Source organism: Schistocerca nitens, chromosome 4, assembly GCF_023898315.1.
Source record: "Schistocerca nitens isolate TAMUIC-IGC-003100 chromosome 4, iqSchNite1.1, whole genome shotgun sequence".
In the NCBI taxonomy this organism is placed as follows: Eukaryota; Metazoa; Arthropoda; class Insecta; order Orthoptera; family Acrididae; genus Schistocerca; species Schistocerca nitens.
The window spans coordinates 902972660-902993014 of record NC_064617.1 but is presented as its reverse complement, the minus strand read 5'-3'; the positions used below and the strand labels follow the sequence as shown (position 1 = coordinate 902993014).

The window sequence follows — 20355 nt, the reverse complement described above, 5'->3', positions numbered from 1 at the left end:
TATTTCTGATGTTCGTCTTCTTTTTCTGTGATTTCAAGCCATGTTCAGTCCAAAGGAAGAAAGGAAAGATCTTCAAGGAGTGTTTCTTGCGGCGCGCACCGCGAACAGAAAACGTCATTTTCGATATAATGCTCTTTCAAATACACTTTTATGTACCCAGTCGAGAGATCAGCGTCAAGTACGAAAATTTCTGGCGGATTGAACCTGTGAGCTAGACCGGGAGTCGAACCTGAATTATCCAAGCTTAACTTCCACCCGACCTCGCAGCTTCGCTTCCTGCGATACCTTCTTCATAACTTCCGCAAGTACCACGTTCAAGTCCTGGTATGGCATACAGTTTCAATCTGCCAGAAAATTCGAGATCAGTGCAAACTTAGCTGTAGAGTGAAAATTTTTGTGAAAACCTCAAGTATGTTTGGGACAACGTTTGAGCCATGGGAATATACTGAAGATGAGAGGATAAAATATTCATTGTTTCCAGCAGTGACTGCGTAACGCTGTTTTGTGACGGCACGGTGAAGGGAGTATTGCGCACGCTTCATTCAGTCGCCTATTCCGTTTTTTCTGTCATCCACGACGAACGTCTCTGAATGAGATATCTCCACCCTATTGTATCGACTGGTTACGCAGAATTACACTTAACAGTACTTTGTTGTGATAAACGAAACGTTTTCCAGTGATATTTGGCGTCACAAGAAACGCCCCATAAGAACATTACGTTAGAGCTGATAACACAGCACCAGACACCTTCAGAAATGCGAAAGAAAAGCAACTTGACGGTTCCTAGGAGAGACACGCACATTTTGGGATACTAAAGGTGTAATTAAATCTAAAAAGTACTTGTGTTGAGAGAATTAGTTTGATCGCTAAATACGCTAAAGCTTTTAATTTTTTATGTCCAAGACCTTATCGCTATTTAAAATTTAAGCTTCTAACCATAATACATACGTGTGTCTGTATCCCCACCTATACAAGTAATTAGAAACAGATAACACAACGAGTATTCAGCCTGGTGATACAGCGAACTTCCTCAACGGAAAGTCATGCAATGGGAAGTAGTAGGTGGTACTTCCTGTCAGTGCTAGAGTGCTGCCTTCATCGCCAACCAAGCGTGTTGTCATGAAAAAATGGCACATTTTACACAAAGATCAAGGTAAATGTCTATGAACCCCGTACAGGTAAAAACAAATAGATGCTAGTAACATAATACAAATCTGGACCCAGTGTCGAGCCTTGTGGTAGATCAAATTTCCTGGAGTCACATTTTACTCTCAGTAGGACAGGATGGTAGGAGACGCAGTAAACAGTACTGAGAGCAGGACATTAGAAGCTACTGACAGGATGGGTGGAGAGCCAAGACAGTGGTCGGTACTCACTGAAGGCGTCGTCGCCGGGGCAGACCTTGCAGCAGCGGCCGGGCTGCAGCACGGGGTGGTCGCAGCTGGGCGCGGGGCACTCCGTCTTCACGTTGCGGCACTGCGCACGCGCCACCACGCGCCGTTTCTTCTTCACCTGCAGGGACAGAACACAGCGCGCAGTCAGCAGCTGCACCTACTAGTTGATGCGCGAGGGCATCGCATTGCACTCTGTGTATCACCAGTGCCGTACACTAGTTAAGTGTAATCAGGAAGGAGTACAAATTAGCACACCGTGTAAATGATCGTATACATACCCTAATGACCAGCACTGTTCACGTGTTATAAGAGCGTTAATATGAAGCTTCAACAATCACATAGAAAAGATAGTTACGCAATTAATTTTTTATTTGTAAACGTCTACCTGCTTACAAGTAAAAATCTTAATTACGTAACTTCATTTTTTCAAGGTAATTAAAATACACTCAAGCTCATAAATTAAGGATAATTGAAGAATATGGTGCCACACAACGTGGCACTACACAAAACTGGCGCTAATAGCACAAGCACATAGGAGAAACATACGACACAGATCTGTAAGTCCACGGTGTTGGTGATAAGCTGGGAAAACCGTTCCGAAACACATTTACTACAAAACGCCACTGTTTCCTGCGCATGTACCCCGACATCAGTATGGGATATGATTACCATGCACACGTACACAGGCCGCACAACGGGTTAGAATACTCTGGATTAGGTAGTCGAGCAGCTGCTGGGGTATAGCTTCCCATTCTTACACCAGTGCCTGTCGGAGCTCCTGACGTGTCCTAGGGGTTTGAAGACGTGCAGCTATATGTCGACCGAGAGCATCCCATACGTGCTCGATGGGGTTTAGGTCTGGAGAACAGACAGGCCACTCCATTCGCCTGATATCTTCTGTTTCAAAGTACTCCTCCACAATGTCAGCTCGGTGGGGCCGTGCGTTACCATCCATCAGGAGGAAAGTGGGACAAACTGTACCCCTGAAAAGGTGGACATACTGGTGCAAAATGACGTCCCGATGCACATGACCTGTTAAGTTCCGCTGTCAAAGACATGCAGGGGTGTACGTGCACCAAACATAATCCCACCTCAAACCGTCAAACCACGATCTCCATACAGGTCCCTTTCAAGGACATTAAGGGGTTGGTATCTGGTTCCTGGTTCACAGCAGATGAAAACTCAGCGAGAATCACTGTTCAGACTATATCTGGACTCGTCTGTGAACATAACCTGGGACATCTGTTCCAATAACCATGTACTGTATTCTTGACACCAGGCTTTACAGGCTCTCCTGTGACCAGAGGTCAGTGGAATGCACCTTGCAGTTCTCCAGGCGAATAAACCATGTCTGTTGAGTGTCTGTAGACTGTATATCTGGAGACAGCTGTTCCAGTGGCTGCGGTAAGGTCCCGAGGAAGGCTACCTGCAGTACTCCGTGGCCGTCTGCGGGCTCTGATGGTGAGATATCGGTCTTCTTGTGGTGTTGTACACAGTGGACGTCCCGTATTGTACCGTCTGGACACGTTTCCTGTCTGCTGGAATCGTTGTCGTAGTCTTGAGATCACACTTTGTGGCACACGGAGGGCCCGTGCTAAGACCTGCTGTGTTTGACCAGCCTCCAGTCGCCCTAGTATTCTACCCCTCATAACGTAATCAATAAGTGTTATTTGAGCCATTTTCAACACACAGTCATCATTAGCAAGTCTGAAAACGTCTGCACACTTACTCGCTGCACCGTACTCTGACATGCACCAACACACCTCTGCGTATGAACTGCTGCCAGCGCCCCCGTGCAACGACCGTAGGTCAAATGCACCTCATGGTCATACCCCTAGGTGATTTAAACCCGCAAACCGTCCACCAGAGCGTTGTTTCACCATGTATCAGCGTTATCCTTAATTTATGAGCATGAGTATTTGACTACCCCACGTACTTTTAACCCCCGCCGAGAAATGAACCAAGTTTCAGCATCCACCCGTGGAAATAAGTAGGAAACACCACCGGCATACTAACTGAAAGAAGTAAACGCACTGCTAGATGCGACAATGACCATGACGACAACGAGGGCGCCCTACAGCGGTCGGGCATACACATTATGAAAACCAGATTAATAGCGTTTCGGTGCACCTTTGGAATGGAATATAGCAGCGCTTCTGCTTGCCATGGATTCCACAAGTCCTTGGTAGGATTCAGGAGGTATGTAGCACCAGATGGATAGACAGATGTTACGCAACGAAACTTCCTGGCAGATTAAAACTGTGTGCCCGACCGAAACTCGAACTCGGGACCTTTGCCTTTCGCGGGCAAGTGCTCTACCAACTGAGCTACCGAGGCACGACTCACGCCCGGTACTCACAGCTTTACTTCTGCCAGTACCTCGTCTCCTACCTTCCAAACTTTACAGAAGCTCTCCTGCGAACCATGCAGAACTAGCGCTCCTGAAAGAAAGGATATTGCGGAGACATGGCTTAGCCACAGCCTCGGTCGGGCACACAGTTTTAATCTGCCAGGAAGTTTCTTATCAGCGCACACTCCGCTGCAGAGTGAAAATCTCATTCTGGAAACATCCCCCAGGCTGTGGCTAAGCCATGTCTCCGCAATATCCTTTCTTTCAGGAGTGCTAGTTCTGCATGGTTCGCAGGAGAGCTTCTGTAAAGTCTGGAAGGTAGGAGACGAGGTACTGGCAGAAGTAAAGCTGTGAGTACCGGGCGTGAGTCGTGCTTCGGTAGCTCAGTTGGTAGAGCACTTGCCCGCGAAGGGCAAAGGTCCCGAGTTCGAGTCTCGGTCGGGCACACAGTTTTAATCTGCCAGGAAGTTTCATATCAGCGCACACTCCGCTGCAGAGTGAAAATCTCATTCTAGATGTTACGCAGTTCTCGTAAATTACTAACCCGTGGTTTGTTGACGCGGAACTGCAACCGATAGAGTCTCAGGTGTGTTCCAGCAGGTTCAGACCAGGGGACTTTGCCGGCCAAGACATCAGCGTGATTTTACCATCATACTCCTCTAATTGTTGTAGCAGAATTCTGGTCTTGAGACACGCACAGTTGTCCTGCTGGAAGATGCTATCGCTGTCGGGAAAGGTACCTAGGATGAAGGGTTGCAGGTGATTTGCAATGAAGGTCACACTGTCCACAGTTGGTGCCTTCGATTATTACCACAGGTTGTATGGAAGCCCTGTTAAATGTCTGCCATAGCATAGCGCTTTCCGCACTGGCTTGCGTCAGTGATGCGGTGCTGTTTCGTGCAGACGCGACCACCGACTTGGTATAACAAGAAACGTAATTCATCCGATCAGGCAACACGTTTCCATTGATTTACGGTCCAGTATTGATGATGGAGACATATAGGGGCCGCTTTTGCAGAATCCCATGTTCAACAGTGTGCGCTGAATGGTGTGCTCCGGTACGTTTTGCCTACACCATCACTGTACTTTGCAGTCTCTACTCCGGTTATATACTTTCCTTACTGAGTATCATGCCCGCATCACCACCAGGCGACTTACAATCGCCCGGTGGGCACTGATCGCATTGTTTTGGGTAATCAGTGCGAACATGCTTATGGCTATTGTCGACTGTATCACCGAGGGCTTTTACGATCCTTTCACTGGTCACACCTTGCTGAACGGAGCGTGTGTTGTGCGGAACCTCTGGAACGAGAGGTAGATGGTCGACTCTAGGCCGCCCTCAGTCATCTGACCTTGATATTGCTGGCTACACCTCAGAACGTCGCTCGAATCGCTACAATGACCAGACCAGACACAGTTTCTCCATCTAATAAACTTTACAGCAATATGAAAGCAAAAGGAATCTGATATGACCAATTGCACTACATTTCATACAAGTACTCCTTGAGGTAAAATGTTAGTGTTTTCAGTATGTGGGAAACGAAGTTTGCACAGTGCAAGTGAAACCGTAAGTGCGATGTATGTTTGAATACGTAGTGACAATTGAACATCTGTACCATAGAGGGACTCGCAGCCACATTGCCGGCTGTCCTCCTGCAGTCGTTTCAACCAACAGGCTACCTTTGCCACTGATGTTCGCGTGTACTGCATCCGAAAATTACAACCAGATTTATACCCACGGGCTTTTTCAGAATAGCACCCCGGTTTGTTAGAAGACAATGGCTTGCCCCTCTAAGGAAATGATTAAGAGCTGAATTAATTTCACTAAAACTAAAAGACTACAATCACTGCGCCGGCCGGGGTGGCCGAGCGTTTCTAGCCGCTACAGTCTGGAACCGCGCGACCGCTATGGCCGCACGTTCGAATCTTGCCTCGGGTATGGATGTGTGTGATGTCCTTAGGTTAGTTAGGTTTAACTAGTTCTAAGTTCTAGGGGACTGATGACCTCAGAAGTTAAGTCCCATAGTGCTCAGAGCCATTTGAACCAATTTTTTTGGAACCACTGCATTTTCTTTCTTTGTTAATCATCCTCGAGGCAGGATTCGAACCTGCGACCGTAGCGGGCACGCGGTTCCAGACTGAAGCGCCTAGAACCGTACGGCCACACCGGCCGGCTAATCATCCTCGTTATTTACTTCATGTCAATGCTTATAATTCAGGCGTACATACATCCTAGAAGACAATTACATCCATCACCTTGTTGCCTAAAACGAGGCTATTATAAATATCAGCTTTTCATTTGCAAACATAAACCATTCTTTTTAACTATGACTTAACTCATAAAAAAGAAAGCTGCGTTTTAATCCTGCTAACAAACGTCAGTGTTAATCTTCATTTTCACTAATCTCAGGACATTGCCTCGAAACGAAAACTTAAAATATGTTACCATATAATACTATCAGTTACTTGTTTTCAAAGTTACGCTGTTTTACAGGGACGATCTTTCCCGTTAGTTCTACTTAACCTTTTCCACATTTACGGCTCCACTTAAATTTAACGCGATGTAAGTACAAAATGAAAGGATTTTGACAGACTACATGTGAATCAAGGTGGCGTAAAGATGGTCACGTCTAGGAAGTTATCGGAAATCATAGCTGGTTTGTCAGATTTGTTGCAGTAACGAAGCCCCTCACGGACGCAGACACACGAACTTTTCTGTATGGCGGGTAGCAGCCGCCGCGACTGAAGGCGAAGCAATGCACCTGTTAGCCACAGACTCCAGACGCCATCACCTGGCGCAGTATTACCGGTACAGACACTACGGTCTTCATTTTTATTCGCATGAACGATGGGTATAGACTGAAAACAAACTATTTATTCCACAATTCCTCGGAATTACGATTCTCAAAGCAGAACAACATTGATATTGGAAAATTACTTCTTATCTCAAAAAATTTGGTAGATATATTTAACAAGAACGTATATCTCTAGGTGCCCGTCCAGATAGGCGAGCACGTTAAAAGCGCTACTTCCAGGATACTAGGAGGTAAGCGTGCCCCGGATCGAATTCGCATCAAGTATTAACGACGCGACTGGTGTGGTTTAAAGGAGGTTTACCAGTCTGAACTAAGTAAATACTAAGCTGGTACTCATGTCCTTCAACGCAAACATCTAGAAAACGTACTCACACTTGAACATGAGATATACTCTAGACGTGGACAAATGGGGTTCACAGATTTCGTCCTGGGGGGAGGTAGGAACGTTAGGGACAGTATCTGGCCACCAAATACCACTAACATTGCCTCAATCGATTTAACAATGTCGACCCCGTAGAAAAAAACGGGAAAAGTAAGAAGGAAGAAGAAGAAGAATGTAACCCCAGGTACAATTTGTGTGAGCACTTTCCTGACTATAGATGAAGCCATAAGGCATACAACTACAAAATGGCTGCAGCTTCCTTACCATGCGAACATTCTATACAGAAATGCATCATCGTACGCTTTACTGTTAAACAGGTGACGCCTGCACCTTATTAAAGAAAACAGAAAAAAAACTGGTTGGCTCCATTAGCAGTCGTAATGTATCCAGCGTTGAAAACGCGTCATCCAGACGTTTGCCTTTAGCTCAGGTCTTTTGGATAAGGGAAACAAAGAAAACTCGTCTGTAACACAGCCGCCGCTCTCCAGAGAAATGTCTTTATGGGTGGAGAAGCCATGACTACCGTTCTCCTATGGGAAAGGCACATGCACTAGTGTCGATGAATTCCTTTTACGTGCCCTGTATTTCAAACAGCTTCTTTGTTACGGGATTGACAGGAATGTAAGCTAAACATTCAAAATGCCTGCGAGCGTTTCGTGTCTCTGTTTAACCAAGCACATATTTTGTTGTTTTTTTCTTCATTTTTTATGCATTCTAAGGCCAGTTCCTCTGATTAAAGTTTTACAGCGTTGTTTATAACTTTTGGCGTGAAATAATCTCAATTGTATTCATAATTTTGAATGGTTGTTTTTTCGGAAAAAACTTAATTCGCTGTTTAAGAAACCAAAAAATAGAATACCCACATCTGTTTTTACACTGCGGATATTTGTAACGGTATTTTTCAAGTCTTATTTAGACATTTTAGAGTTCTCATTTCTGTGTCTTAAGTGAAAATAAGAGTAACGAATCTCAGAATTACAAAAATTTTCTTTATTCTGTCCACAAATTTAATAATGTCCTCTTACGTATTTACAGTGAAAGTTTGGAGCAAAATATAACATAAAATTTGTACAAAGTAAAAAAACAAAGTGCTCGTTCGAAGCGGGTTAGCTCCTCTGGTCTCCTTTGCGGTTGGAACGCCGTGGCACTGCTGCCAGCATCAGTACGTTATTTCACTGAACTCGTCGTCCATGTCAAAACCTCTATAAAACCTAGGATCACGCAGAGTAACTTATGAAAGATTTCCTCAAGCAAATCTCTATACACTGACAAAGATTTTTCGATACACCGTTTGTAAAATATCTTTGTGAAATATTTTTAGAGCGTATTACAGGAATAACGGCTTCTATTTTTCCTTAATTTAAGATTATCTCGGACTAGTTTGGAAAGCGTAGTTGCTGGTAGGAGTAATGTGACATTTTCCTTTTATTTCCGGCATTGCGGAATACATTTTGTACTATATAGGGTATCTCAGGAGGACTGTTCAATATTTAGAGACATGATAGGAACGATAATTCGAAGTAAAAAAAGTCTGTACATATGGGTTACAAAATGCTTACCTTTAAAGAGCTATGAACTGCTGTTCATCTTCGATACCGTGAAACAAATCACTTCTACCGCAAGCTCTTTGCTGTCTATATTTTGAAAGGTGATAGTGTATCAAAGCAAGAAAAAAATTATCTAGTAAACATGGAATCTAAAATGCATACGTTAAGAGTAACAAGCTCTTGTTCAGTAGAAGACATACGTTTCGCGTTAGTGAAGATGAACACGTGCTTATACCTCTTAAGAGCACTTTAAAGCCCATGTTTACTGGACTTTTTTCTTGGTTTGGTCCATTCTATCACTTCACAAAACATGGAAAGCAAAGAACTTGCAGTAGAAAAGATTTGTTTCAGAGTATCGAAGATTAAGAAGTGCTCATCGCTCTTAAACATTTTAAAGCCATGTTTACTTGACTTTTTGCTCTAACGATCGTTCCTGTCATATCTCTGAATACCGATCTTTCCTCCTAGGACACGCTGTACTGAGGAACTACCTCTAGAATGGACTCTCCTTCGCTCTTTATAGGATGGCATGTGGTACTGGACACTAGAAGGCAGTAAGCGTTGTTCATTATTCTTGCGCGCATTGTTGCTGCCCGCCGGGTGCAATAAATCTTACGTCTCGGTCTCTCAAGACACACAGTGCAGATCGCTCCACTTAGCCCCGCTAGCAGTGTGTGTACTTCTCTCTCTCTCTCTCTCTCTCTCTCTCTCTCTCTCTCTCTCTGTGTGTGTGTGTTTGGTGCTGGGCAGCTTCGTGTCGCTTTGCTGCCTCCCAATTGCCCTGTCATTAACAGTCAAGCGGTCCTATGCCGGTGTAACACGAGCGCCGGCGCTTGTGTTAAGCACACGTTTTCTGGCGAGGATGTGACTTTTTGGATGCAACAGGCGATCCGAAACGTCGACGACGGCTCTGTAACCACCAAGACGTGTCCTCTCCAAAAATGTTGCAGTAAACTTCCAACAACTCCGAACCCAGTTGTCAAGAGCGCCAGCCCAGTTTCATCCACCTGCTGTATTAATGAGGAAAAAGAATGTATTAATGGACCCGAAAACAATACATTTCACAAATGTTTTGTCTCCGTTTAACTTGTCAACTATGTACGTATTCCTGCTGACGCTTGTTTCTAATATTTTAAACAGATCAGCAGTAAGTGTTATACTTCTTGCTACCTGGTTCAAGCTGGCCAGAAGTCGATAAGCGATTCCTTGCCCACATTCCCTACTGACTATAACCAAAATTAATAATTATGTTGCCTGGGCGATCAGCATATTTTCCTATATACACTTGAAGAAAGAGAAACGGAGATAGAGAGGGGATGGGAGGTGATGGCAACGGAAGACAGTCATCAGGATTGCCTGAAGGCAACGAGAATATTTCAAAATTCACAGAGCCAATCACTGACGTGTCGATTGTCACCTCTGGAGATGGTTATCCACGCTATCGTCACAGGTACTCGTTACTGAAGAAGAACTGTCATGGATATTATGACGGGAGCGGACTCCATCCGACCATATTCCGAACAAACTCATTGGAGAACAGGTTTCACGATTGTGCTGGCCAGACGACCGCCAATTTGGCTAGCGTGTCGGGTAACGCGTTGATGCGAACACCGCCATTGTTCTGCTTGAAGAGGATACCTCCCTCAGGTTGCAGGAACGGTAACGGAACGGGCTGGGCGATATTCTCGATGTATAAGCGCTGTTAAGGCTCTGGCTCAATACAGCATGACGCCTGGAATTGGCACGTTTATTTCGCTTCATGACAGAGTCTTTTGAAGGCCGACGCCACGGTTGCAAACGACATGTATTGACGCCAGAGTAGAATCAGTTCTCGTTACCAAACTTAAATCCTCCAATCCTCTCGTCTGCGTGTTTCTCTGTACTGTCAGGAAACGCAGGATGAGAAAAAAAAAAAAAAATGAAATGTCGTGTGACGAGGGCCTCCCGTCGGGTAGACCGCTCGCCTGGTGCAAGTCTTTCGATTTGACGCCATTTCGGCGACTTGCGCGTCGATGGGGATGAAATGATGATGATTAGGACAACACAACACCCAGTCCCTGAGCGGAGAAAATCTCCGACCCAGCCGGGAATCGAACCCGGGCCCTTTAGAATGACAGTCTGTCGCGCTGACCACTCAGCTACCGGGGGCGGACACGCAGGATGAAGATTAGGTACGAAGGGAAGCTAGCTCAAATCAAAATTTTCAAATGTGTGTGAATTCCTAAGGGACCAAACTGCTTAGAGGTCATCGGTCCCTAGACTTACAAACTATTTAAACTAACTTACGCTAACAACACACACACACACACACACACACACACACACCACACGAGGGTGGACTCTAACCTCTGACGGGAGGGGCCGCGCAAGCTAGCTCAACTTGCAGCTTGCAGAATGCAGTAAAGTGCTCCCGATACTTCCAGACACTCGAGGTGTAACATTGCTCAAAATCTGCGCATCGGTTGCCTTACGATGAGTAATTCCGTTTCTCTCGTACGCCAGTACCGGCGCAAATCCGCAAACTGCAGCTGCCCGCCACGAAAAAGACGAACACATACTGGCTTCTCAGACCGCCGACACCAAGTCCCATACGCAGCTGATACTTTTCGCCTGTCGTGTTGGGGAATTCTGGTGTGCGATCGCGTCTCCCTGCACACTCCAGAATACGACGAAATTCAGTGAATTCTATATTTTGTAGGCGGCAACTCCTTTCTGGCATGTCTTCAATGTTCACCACTGACGCACTACAGTGCTCGAAATAACAGACCACCAACTTCGTACTTCAAATAAACACATTGTGCAATCCATGTTTTCATGGTCAATGCGTGCTTTCTCCTGTGTACAAACGTTTCTTAACGTTCACGTTGATTTTGACTGGTGTAAAATGTTGGAGATAGTGTAGGTGGGGGAGAGAGAGAGAGAGAGAGAGAGAGAGAGAGAGAGAGAGAGAGAGAGACTGTCACATACCGCTTGACAAAAAAAAAGTGAAGAACCAAAAATACATGGACGGATGTGAATGTAATTTAGTACAGGTACACACCAACAGCGGGTACGTAAACGGAGTTGCAAGTCTCTGTCACAGCTAGAACAACCACCAGCAGAATGCTCTACAGCTGTTCATGTCTGTTGTTGTTAAATGCATTGTACGGTATAAAAGGGCCGCGAACAGCAACAGCTGTTGCGTGATCACTGTGAAGCACGCGGAAATGCCGCGTATTGTGTGAGTCAGTGTTATCGGCAACTGAAGGAATTTTAAAGAGGCCGCATTGTGGATCTCCATTTGGCGGGCTAATCGAATCCTGTAATACCGGAATTTCTGGGGCATTCGAATGTGACTGGGGACCGATGTTGGACCACAAAAGAACGTGAAGCAGACATACTTGTCGTCAATGTTTCGGTCACCGTACATACCACTGCAAGGCAGAATTAAGGTATTGTGCACCAAGCACATCGCAGCTCCTTTGCACCTGAAGGAAGATTCCTTCATCTGCGCCAATCCTCTTCGAAAGTCTTTCTTGCTGGTTTTGCCCATCGTGCAATCTTGCTTTCTAGATAATACAATTCCTTTGCTTCATTGACTACTGTGCCGTTTGTAGATTACTGTTAAGCAACTCACTATTCTCATTTCTGCTACTCTCCGTCACCTTAGTACTTGCTTTATCGACCCTTACGCTGTGGTTTAATCCGAGTATGCCGTTCATTACGCTCATTTATAAATGTTTCTTACTCGCTTGCCTCTACATAAGATTAAGTCGTATCACACCGACATCAGAACTCTGTCTGCCTCTGAACGCCGCATGCGATACCATCAAAAATTTTCATGTTCTACCTGCGAAACGACCGTGAAAACATAAGGCTATTACAAAGACAGAAAAGAAGACGCACCGCGAAGGAATTATACACAAGGGACGGAAATCGGTAGATGTGATTTACGTGCACAGAAAAACAAATCAGTACAATTCCAGAAAAATTTGATGATTCATTCAAGAGAATGAACTTCACAAACTGAGAAAGTCAACAACAATTACCGAGCGAGGTGGCGCAGTGGTTAGCACACTGGACTCACATTTGGGAAGACGACGGTTCAATCCCGCGTCCGGCCATCCTGATTTAGGTTTTCCGTGATTTCCCTAAATCGCTCCTGGCAAATGCCGAGTGGTTCCTTCGAAAGGACACGGCCGACTTCCTTCCCTAATCCGATGAGACCGATGACCTCGCTGTTTGGTCTCCTCCCCCAAACAACCCAACCCCAACAACAATTGGTGCACCTTTGGCGCTTGTGAAAGCAGTTACTCGGCTTGGCACTGATTGATAAGGGTTGCTGGATTTCCACCCGAGGGATACCGTGTTAAATTCTACCCAATTGTGACGTCACATCGTCAAAGTCCCGAGCTGGTTGGAGGGCGCTGACCGCAATGATCCAAACGTTCTCAATTGGGGAAAAATCCGTCGATCTTACTGGCCGAGGTCTGGTTTGGAAGTACGAAGACGAGCAGTAGAAACTCTCGCCGTGTGTGGGAGGGCATTATCTTCCTGAGTTGTAAGGAACGCATAGAAAATGTTGTGGGAAGGCTAATCAAAGACTGCATTTTACTGGTAGGACACTTAGAAAATGTGACAGATCTACTAAAGAGACTGTCTACACTACGCTTGTCCGTCCTCTTTTAGAATACTGCCGCGCAGTGTGGATTCCTTGGCAGATAGGACTGACGGAGTACATCGAGAATGTTCAAAGAATGGCAGCACGTTTCGTATTATCGCGAAATAGGGGAGAGAGAGTCACTGAAATGATACAGGATTTGGGATGGCCATCATTAAAAGAAAGGCATTTCTCGTTGCTTCAGAATCTTCTCTCGAAATTCGAATCACTAACTTCTCCTCCGAATGCGAACATATTTTGTTGACGCTGACCTACATAGGGAGAAACGATCACCGTGATAAAATAAGGGAAATCAGAGCTCGCACGGAAATATATACATTTTTGTTCTTTCCGCGCTCTATACGAGACTGGAATAACAGAATTATGAAGGTGGTTCGATGAACCCTCTGCCACGTTTAAGTAGTTTTAAGTTCTAGGGGACTGATGACCTCAGATGTTAAGTCCCATAGTGCTCAGAGCCATTTTGAACATAAATAACTTTCTGCTCTGGCGACACACGAGCGCGTTTCTACGCCGACGTTTCCGATTAGTTGGTGCGTCTGGCAGTAACTGTCTTTACTTGTAGTGCCGTCGTGAGATACCAACTTTTTCCCAAGACATCGTCCTACGGACCATACCACACAAGCAAGTAAAAGTATCACCCCTTCCTTTGGGTTGACGGACAGTATTACTATTAGCACGGATACAATGACAAGTATCAGAAGAAGTGGCATATATCTCATATTATACTGTGCTGATACAATTTCCACATAAATGTTCTTTGACACAATGATGTGGATATAATGTTGTCGTAGCTACACCTTTCCCCCCGTTGCCAAAGATATTTCGGCGGTGGTGTCTCGGCTATCGTTGAGCTGATACGGAATTCCTATCACCTCTGTAGAGTGTACATTAGGTGGCCAGTATTCGTCAGAGATTAGAGGAGAAGTTGAAAAACATAATTATTCTTTCTGGAAGTACATCGAGACATTGTTCACAGATAATGTTGCACACAACAGAATGTGTTTTACGTGAAGAAAACAGATTGTCTGCGGCTAGTAGTGTCAGAACAAATCCGAGGCTCAGCAGGAGAATCATCTGCAAGGAAAGTCCGCAGCTCGTGGTGGTGCGGTAGCGTTCTCGCTTCCCACGCCCGGGTTCCCGCGTTCGATTCCCGGCGGGGTCAGGGATTTTCTCTGCCTCGTGATGACTGGGTGTTGTGAGCTGTCCTTAGGTTAGTTAGGTTTAAGTAGTTCTAAGTTCTAGGGGACTGATGACCACAGATGTTAAGTCCCATAGTGCTCACAAGGGAACCTCCCCATCGCACCCCCCTCAGATTTAGTTATAAGTTGGCACAGTGGATAGGCCTTGAAAAACTGAACACAGATCAATCGAGAAAATAGGAAGAAGTTTTGTGGAACTATGAAAAAATAAGCAAAATATACAAACTGAGTAGTACATGCGCAACATAAGCAACATTAAGGAGACACTGAGCTGAGGAGCGCCGTGGTCCCGTGATTAGCGTGAGCAGCTGCGGAACGAGAGGTCCTTGGTTCAAGTCTCCTCTCGAGTGAAAAGTTTACTTTCTTTATTTTCGCAAAACTATTATCCGTCCGTTCGTTCATTGACATCTCTGTTCACTGTAATAAGTTTAGTGTCTGTATTTTGCGACCGCACCGCAAAACCGTGCGATTAGTGGACGAAAGGACGTGCCTCTCCAATGGCAACCGAAAACATTTGATCGCAAGGTCATAGGTCAACCGATTCCTCCATAGGAAAACACGTCTGCTATATTCGATACGACACTGGTGAAGGCATGTGCGTCACAGGAATATGTTGTCGACCCACCTAACTTGTACACTTGGCGAATGGGTAAAAAGATTCTTGTACCTTGCCCGATTTAGGTTTTCTTTTGGATGTGATAATCACTCCCAAAAAAGTGATCGCATCGGACGGACGAACGGACAGATAATAATTGTCTGAAAATAAAAAATTAAAATTTTCTCCGGAGGGAAGACTTGAACCAAGGACCTCTCGTTCCGCAGCTGCTCACCCTAACCACGGGACCACAGCGCTCCTCATCTCACGTTTTCCTTGATGTTGCCTATGTTACGCATGGACTACTCAGTTTGTATATTTTGCTTATTCTTTTCATACTTCCACACAACTTCTTCCTGTTTTCTCGATTGATCTGTGTTCAGTTTTTCAAGGCCTATCCACTGTGCCAACTTATAACTAAATCTGAGGGGGGTGCGATGGGGAGGTTCCCTTGTCAGAGCCATTTGAACCATTTGAACCATTGCAAGGAAAGCGTGTCGTTTCACTACGACTGAACTGTCAGCAGGCGGACCGTGTTTAATGGGGTGGTAACGTGGGAGGATCAGCTCCGTGGAGGACGTTCCTCTCAGTTTCCAGTCTGCGATGCCTCACCGAGAAGGCCGATGCCGTGTCGCAATGAGCACACGGCACGGGCAGACGTCACAGGTGTTCGCACCGACACGCACGTCCCAGCACACCCATCAACGTCCCCTCTAATCTCTGACGAGTACCGCCCACCTAGCGCAAGCTCTGCTGAGGTGATAGGAATTCCGTGTCAAGCAAACGACAACCGAGTCACCGTCGCGGAAATGTCTTTGGAATCGAGGGAAAAGGCCTGGCTACAACAACAGTATATCCACAACATTGTCTCAGAGAATATGGAATGTGGAAATTGTATCAGCACAGTATAATATGAGATACATGCCTCTTCCAGGAGACGAAATAATTTGGAATATGTATGACTGGTTGCCGTTTTTCCTGTTCCTTGTCATCGTACCCGTGGTAACAGTAATACTGCCCATGCACCCAATGGGATGGGATGATATTGTTACTTGTAAATGTGGTGTCGTCCGCAGAACGAGTTCTCAGGCAAAAGTTGGCACCTCACTGCGGCACTACACGTAAAGACTGTCGCTGCGAGATGCATCAACGAATCGGAGACGTCGGCGTAGACAAGCGCTCATGTGTTTCCTTATGTCGCCACTGCAGGAAAGTTAGTTATATACGAGAGCATTACCGCTCACCACAGTCTCTATGTAATCAGTGACCATTTGTCATCATCGCTAGCGACGAGGGTATCGTCTTACCACAGACCCGGCTGCGTTTGAATAGAACAGTTTTTCTAGAGTTATATCCTGTTAAAGACAATTGTATTCTGATGCGAAACTATGGTTCTGCATATGTTATAAGTATCAGGTCATCTGTGCGTATAGTACTTGTTTCATAGTTACGTTTTTACCGTGGTCAAGTTTTAATAAATTACTGATAATTTACGTGTGTGTGTGTGTGTGTATGTGTGTGTGTTGTTGTTGTATCTGCTCGACCCTCTCCTGAAGTAATCTAGTCTTGCTAAAATACACCAAACTATATGCAAGTAGTAGCATATAGTTTCCGGAAACAACGTATAAGAGAATAAGGTTGCTTAAAAGCGTCTAGATTTTTCTTTATAAGCCAACAACAGCTGATTTAATTACAATAACTAAAGAAAATTCGTAAGTTCCTTTTAATTAAAACCATTATGTGCGCCCTCTTCTATATCTATCTCCCCCCCCCCCCCCCTTCTTCTCTTCTCTTACACTTTCCTTCCTAGATTTTCTTAGTATTATTGTTATCTTTAAATATTCAAACGATTTAAGGTGTTTGAAATGTTCACAACTAATCGGATACTATCTAGTGTATTCCCTTTGTTACGGGCCTTATGTTACACGTATTAACATTTAAACAGAGCTACTATTCATTACATCAAGCGGAAATTTCTCTTAGTATCTGTGGATTTCCTTACGAACTTTTAACGACGATACATTTCTGTAACCAACAACCTTGTAACGGAACGATTTGATAGTGCACCTTACCGATTCTCATAAATCAGTTTTTATACTGAGAGTCTATAGAGCACACCCAATTTACCTGAGTTTTTGTTTAACACTCGCCGTCCAATATAATATTTTGGAGAGAGACTGACAGATAAACATCGATATGCAGCAGGATTTTGGAACATATATTGTATTCTAACATTATGCATTAGCTCGAAGAGAACGGTCTATTGACACACGGTCCACACGGATTTAGGAAACATCCTTCTTGTGAAACACAACTAGCTCTTTACTCACACGAAGGGTTAAGTGCTACTGATAAGGGATTTCAAATTGATTCCGTATTTCAACATTTCCAGAAGGCTTTTCACACTGTACCACACAAGCTGCTCTGTAGTGAAATTGCGTGCTTATGGAATATCGTGTGAGTTATGTGACTGGATTCGTGATTCCTTATAAGAGAGGTCACAGTTAGTAGAAACTGACGGAAAATCATCGAATAAAACAAAAGTGATCTCTGGAGCTCCTCGAGGTAGTGTTATAGGCTCTTTGTTGTTCTTTATCTATATAAAAGATTTAGGAGACAATCTGAGCAGCCTTCTTAGGTTGTTTGCAGATGATGCTGTCATATATCAACTAGTAAAATCATCACAAGACCAAAACAAATCCCAAACTATTTAGAAAAGATATCTGTACAGTGTAGAAATTGGCAATTGACCCTAACTAACGAAAAAAATAACTCATCCACATGAGTGCTAGAAGGAACCGGTACGTAGCGAGGAAGCTCAGGATAGCACGGGCAGCATACGGTTTTGCGTTCTCTTGTTGAAAGATGAAGTAACGCAGATCTCGAAGATAGGGCACAGCCGCCGACCTTAACGCGTTAGAAATACTGCTTATTTTGATTCCATAGTCATTTCTAAAAAATTTTCAAAAATGGTTCAAATGGTTCTAAGCACTATGGGACTTAACTTTTGAGGTCATCAGTCCCCTAGACTTAGAACTAATTAAACCTAACTAACCTAAGGACATCACACACATCCATGCCCGAGGCAGGATTCGAACCTGCGACCGTAGCAGTCGCGCGATTCCGGGCTGAAGCGCCTACAACCGCTCGGCCACAGCGGCCGGCAACACATTTTCTTTGATGTTCCCCCGTGTCGATGGTAACTGATGTGAGTGCAATTCAGCAGAACCTTTATTCAGCCAAGCTGACGTCAGCAGAAGTTTTTTTAAATTCTTTACATGCATTTTATAGCAAGCGTAAGGTAGGTTTGTGTTGCTGAGTATTTCGAGAATTGTTGCTGATCCTGAAAATGTTCGGAGTGATTAATCTATTTCATGTACATTGTTAATAGTTGTCAGACCATACTAAGTGAGTTCTTACATCCTCATTGCACGTGTCCTCCCTGTAAGAAAGCGTACAAGTATATTTGCAGATTGTATCAGGAGACTAGAAATTGCCGGCCTGAGTGGCCGTGCGGTTCTAGGCGCTACAGTCTGGAGCCGAGCGACCGCTACGGTCGCAGGTTCGAATCCTGCCTCGGGCATGGATGTGTGTGATGTCCTTAGGTTAGTTAGGTTTAATTAGTTCTAAGTTCTAGGCGACTGATGACCTCAGAAGTTAAGTCGCATAGTGCTCAGAGCCATCTGACTGGACTGATGACCATTGATGTTAAGTCCCATACTGCTCATAGCCATTAGCCATTTGAGTAGTATGTGTTGGTCGGAATTATCTCGAGTAAGTAACAGCCGTTTCTCCGGTCGTCTCACACATTCGTAAAACTTGTCTGGTCATTCCGATAACTGAGGACAGATTGTATATAGTGCTCGCTACGTTCTTTACAAGGCAGAAAAGCTCATTCACAAGCTTTGGCGTCTCATCAATAGGAGAAGCCCCTATGCAGCACTCGTATCCAAGCACAGAGGCGTCGTGGTATCAAGCCCACCCTAAGAGGTTAAAATCTAACACACTTTGTACATAGAATAGATTCTAAACTAACCTAACCTAATGAGACCTCCTTCACCCTGCCAAAAACTGACGAAGGAGATCGGATGCACTACGACCACGCTGTCGGCCGATGTTATCGGGCGACCTCTGGCGATGGTGTGCAACGATCATTGTAGGTGCCAATGTCAACGTAGCCTAAGGGTTCCGTTTTTACCGATTTAGGTACGGAACCCTAACAAGAAAGCGTTCGAATGTTTCCGCATTCCTTTGCAAACTGCCAGCGAAGATACTTTTCTTTGCACAAGGGAACTGTCAGTGAAAGGTGCTCTCTGATAAATCGGATTTCGTACTTACAAGGGAACCTCCCCATCGCACCCCCCTCAGATTTAGTTATAAGTTGGCACAGTGGATAGGCCTTGAAAAACTGAACACATATCAATCGAGAAAATAGGAAGAAGTTGTGTGGAACAATGAAAAAAATTAGTAAAATATACAAACTGAGTAGTCCATGCACAAGATAGGCAACATCAAGGAGAATGTGAGCTCAGGAGCGCCGTGGTCCCGTGGTTAGCGTGAGTAGCTGCGGAACGAGAGGTCCTTCGTTCAAGTCTTCCCTCGACTGAAAATTTTCCTTTCTTTATTTTCGTAAAGTTATGATATGTCCGTTCGTTCATTGATGTCTCTGTTCACTGCACTAAGTTTAGTGTATGTATTTTGAGACCGCACCGCAAAACCGTGCGATTAGTAGACTAAAGTACGTGCCGCTCCAATGGGAACCGAAAACATTTGATCGCAAGGTCATAGGTCAACCGATTCCTCCACGGGAAAACACGTCTTATATATTCTATACGACACTGGTGACGGCATGTGCGTCACATGACAGGAATATGTTGTCGACCCACCTAACTTGTACACTTGGCGAATGGGTAAAAAGATTCTTCTACCTTGCCCGATTTAAGTTTTCTTGTGGATGTGATAATCACTCCCAAAAAAGTGATGAAAACATAAGAGTGTCACATAAACTGAAAATAAAAAATTAAACTTTTCACTCGATAGAAGACTTGAACCTGGCACCTCTCGTTCCGTAGCTGCTCTCGCTAACCACGGGACCACGGCGCTCCCTGACTCCCAGTGTCCTTGATGTTGCCTATCTTCGCATGGACTACTCAGTTTGTATATTTTACTAATTTTTTTCATAGTTCCACACAACTTCTTCCTGTTTTCTCGATTGATCTGTGTTCAGTTTTTCAAGACCTATCCACTGTGCCAACTTGTAACTAAATCTGAGGGGGTGCGATGGGGAGGTTCCCTTGTTAGAATACAGAGGGGTTATTTTTCTATCTGCCACACCTAATGCTACTTTCGTTTGTGTTGAACGTTCGGTGCCCAGTACAGTGCTCTGCATTCTCCTCTCCTCCGGCGCGC

General features: G+C 44.8%; 1 protein-coding gene across 1 annotated transcript in view; it reads right to left on the bottom strand.

Annotated features, from left to right (window-relative positions):
- LOC126253459 (dorsal-ventral patterning protein Sog-like) overlaps window positions 1–20355 on the bottom strand; it is a 534492-nt gene that overhangs the window by 86528 nt on the left and 427609 nt on the right. Inside the window, exon 3 of the mRNA XM_049954812.1 lies at window positions 1377–1512. Coding sequence (XP_049810769.1) covers window positions 1377–1512 — 136 coding nt within the window. The remainder of the gene's footprint in view (window positions 1–1376; window positions 1513–20355) is intronic.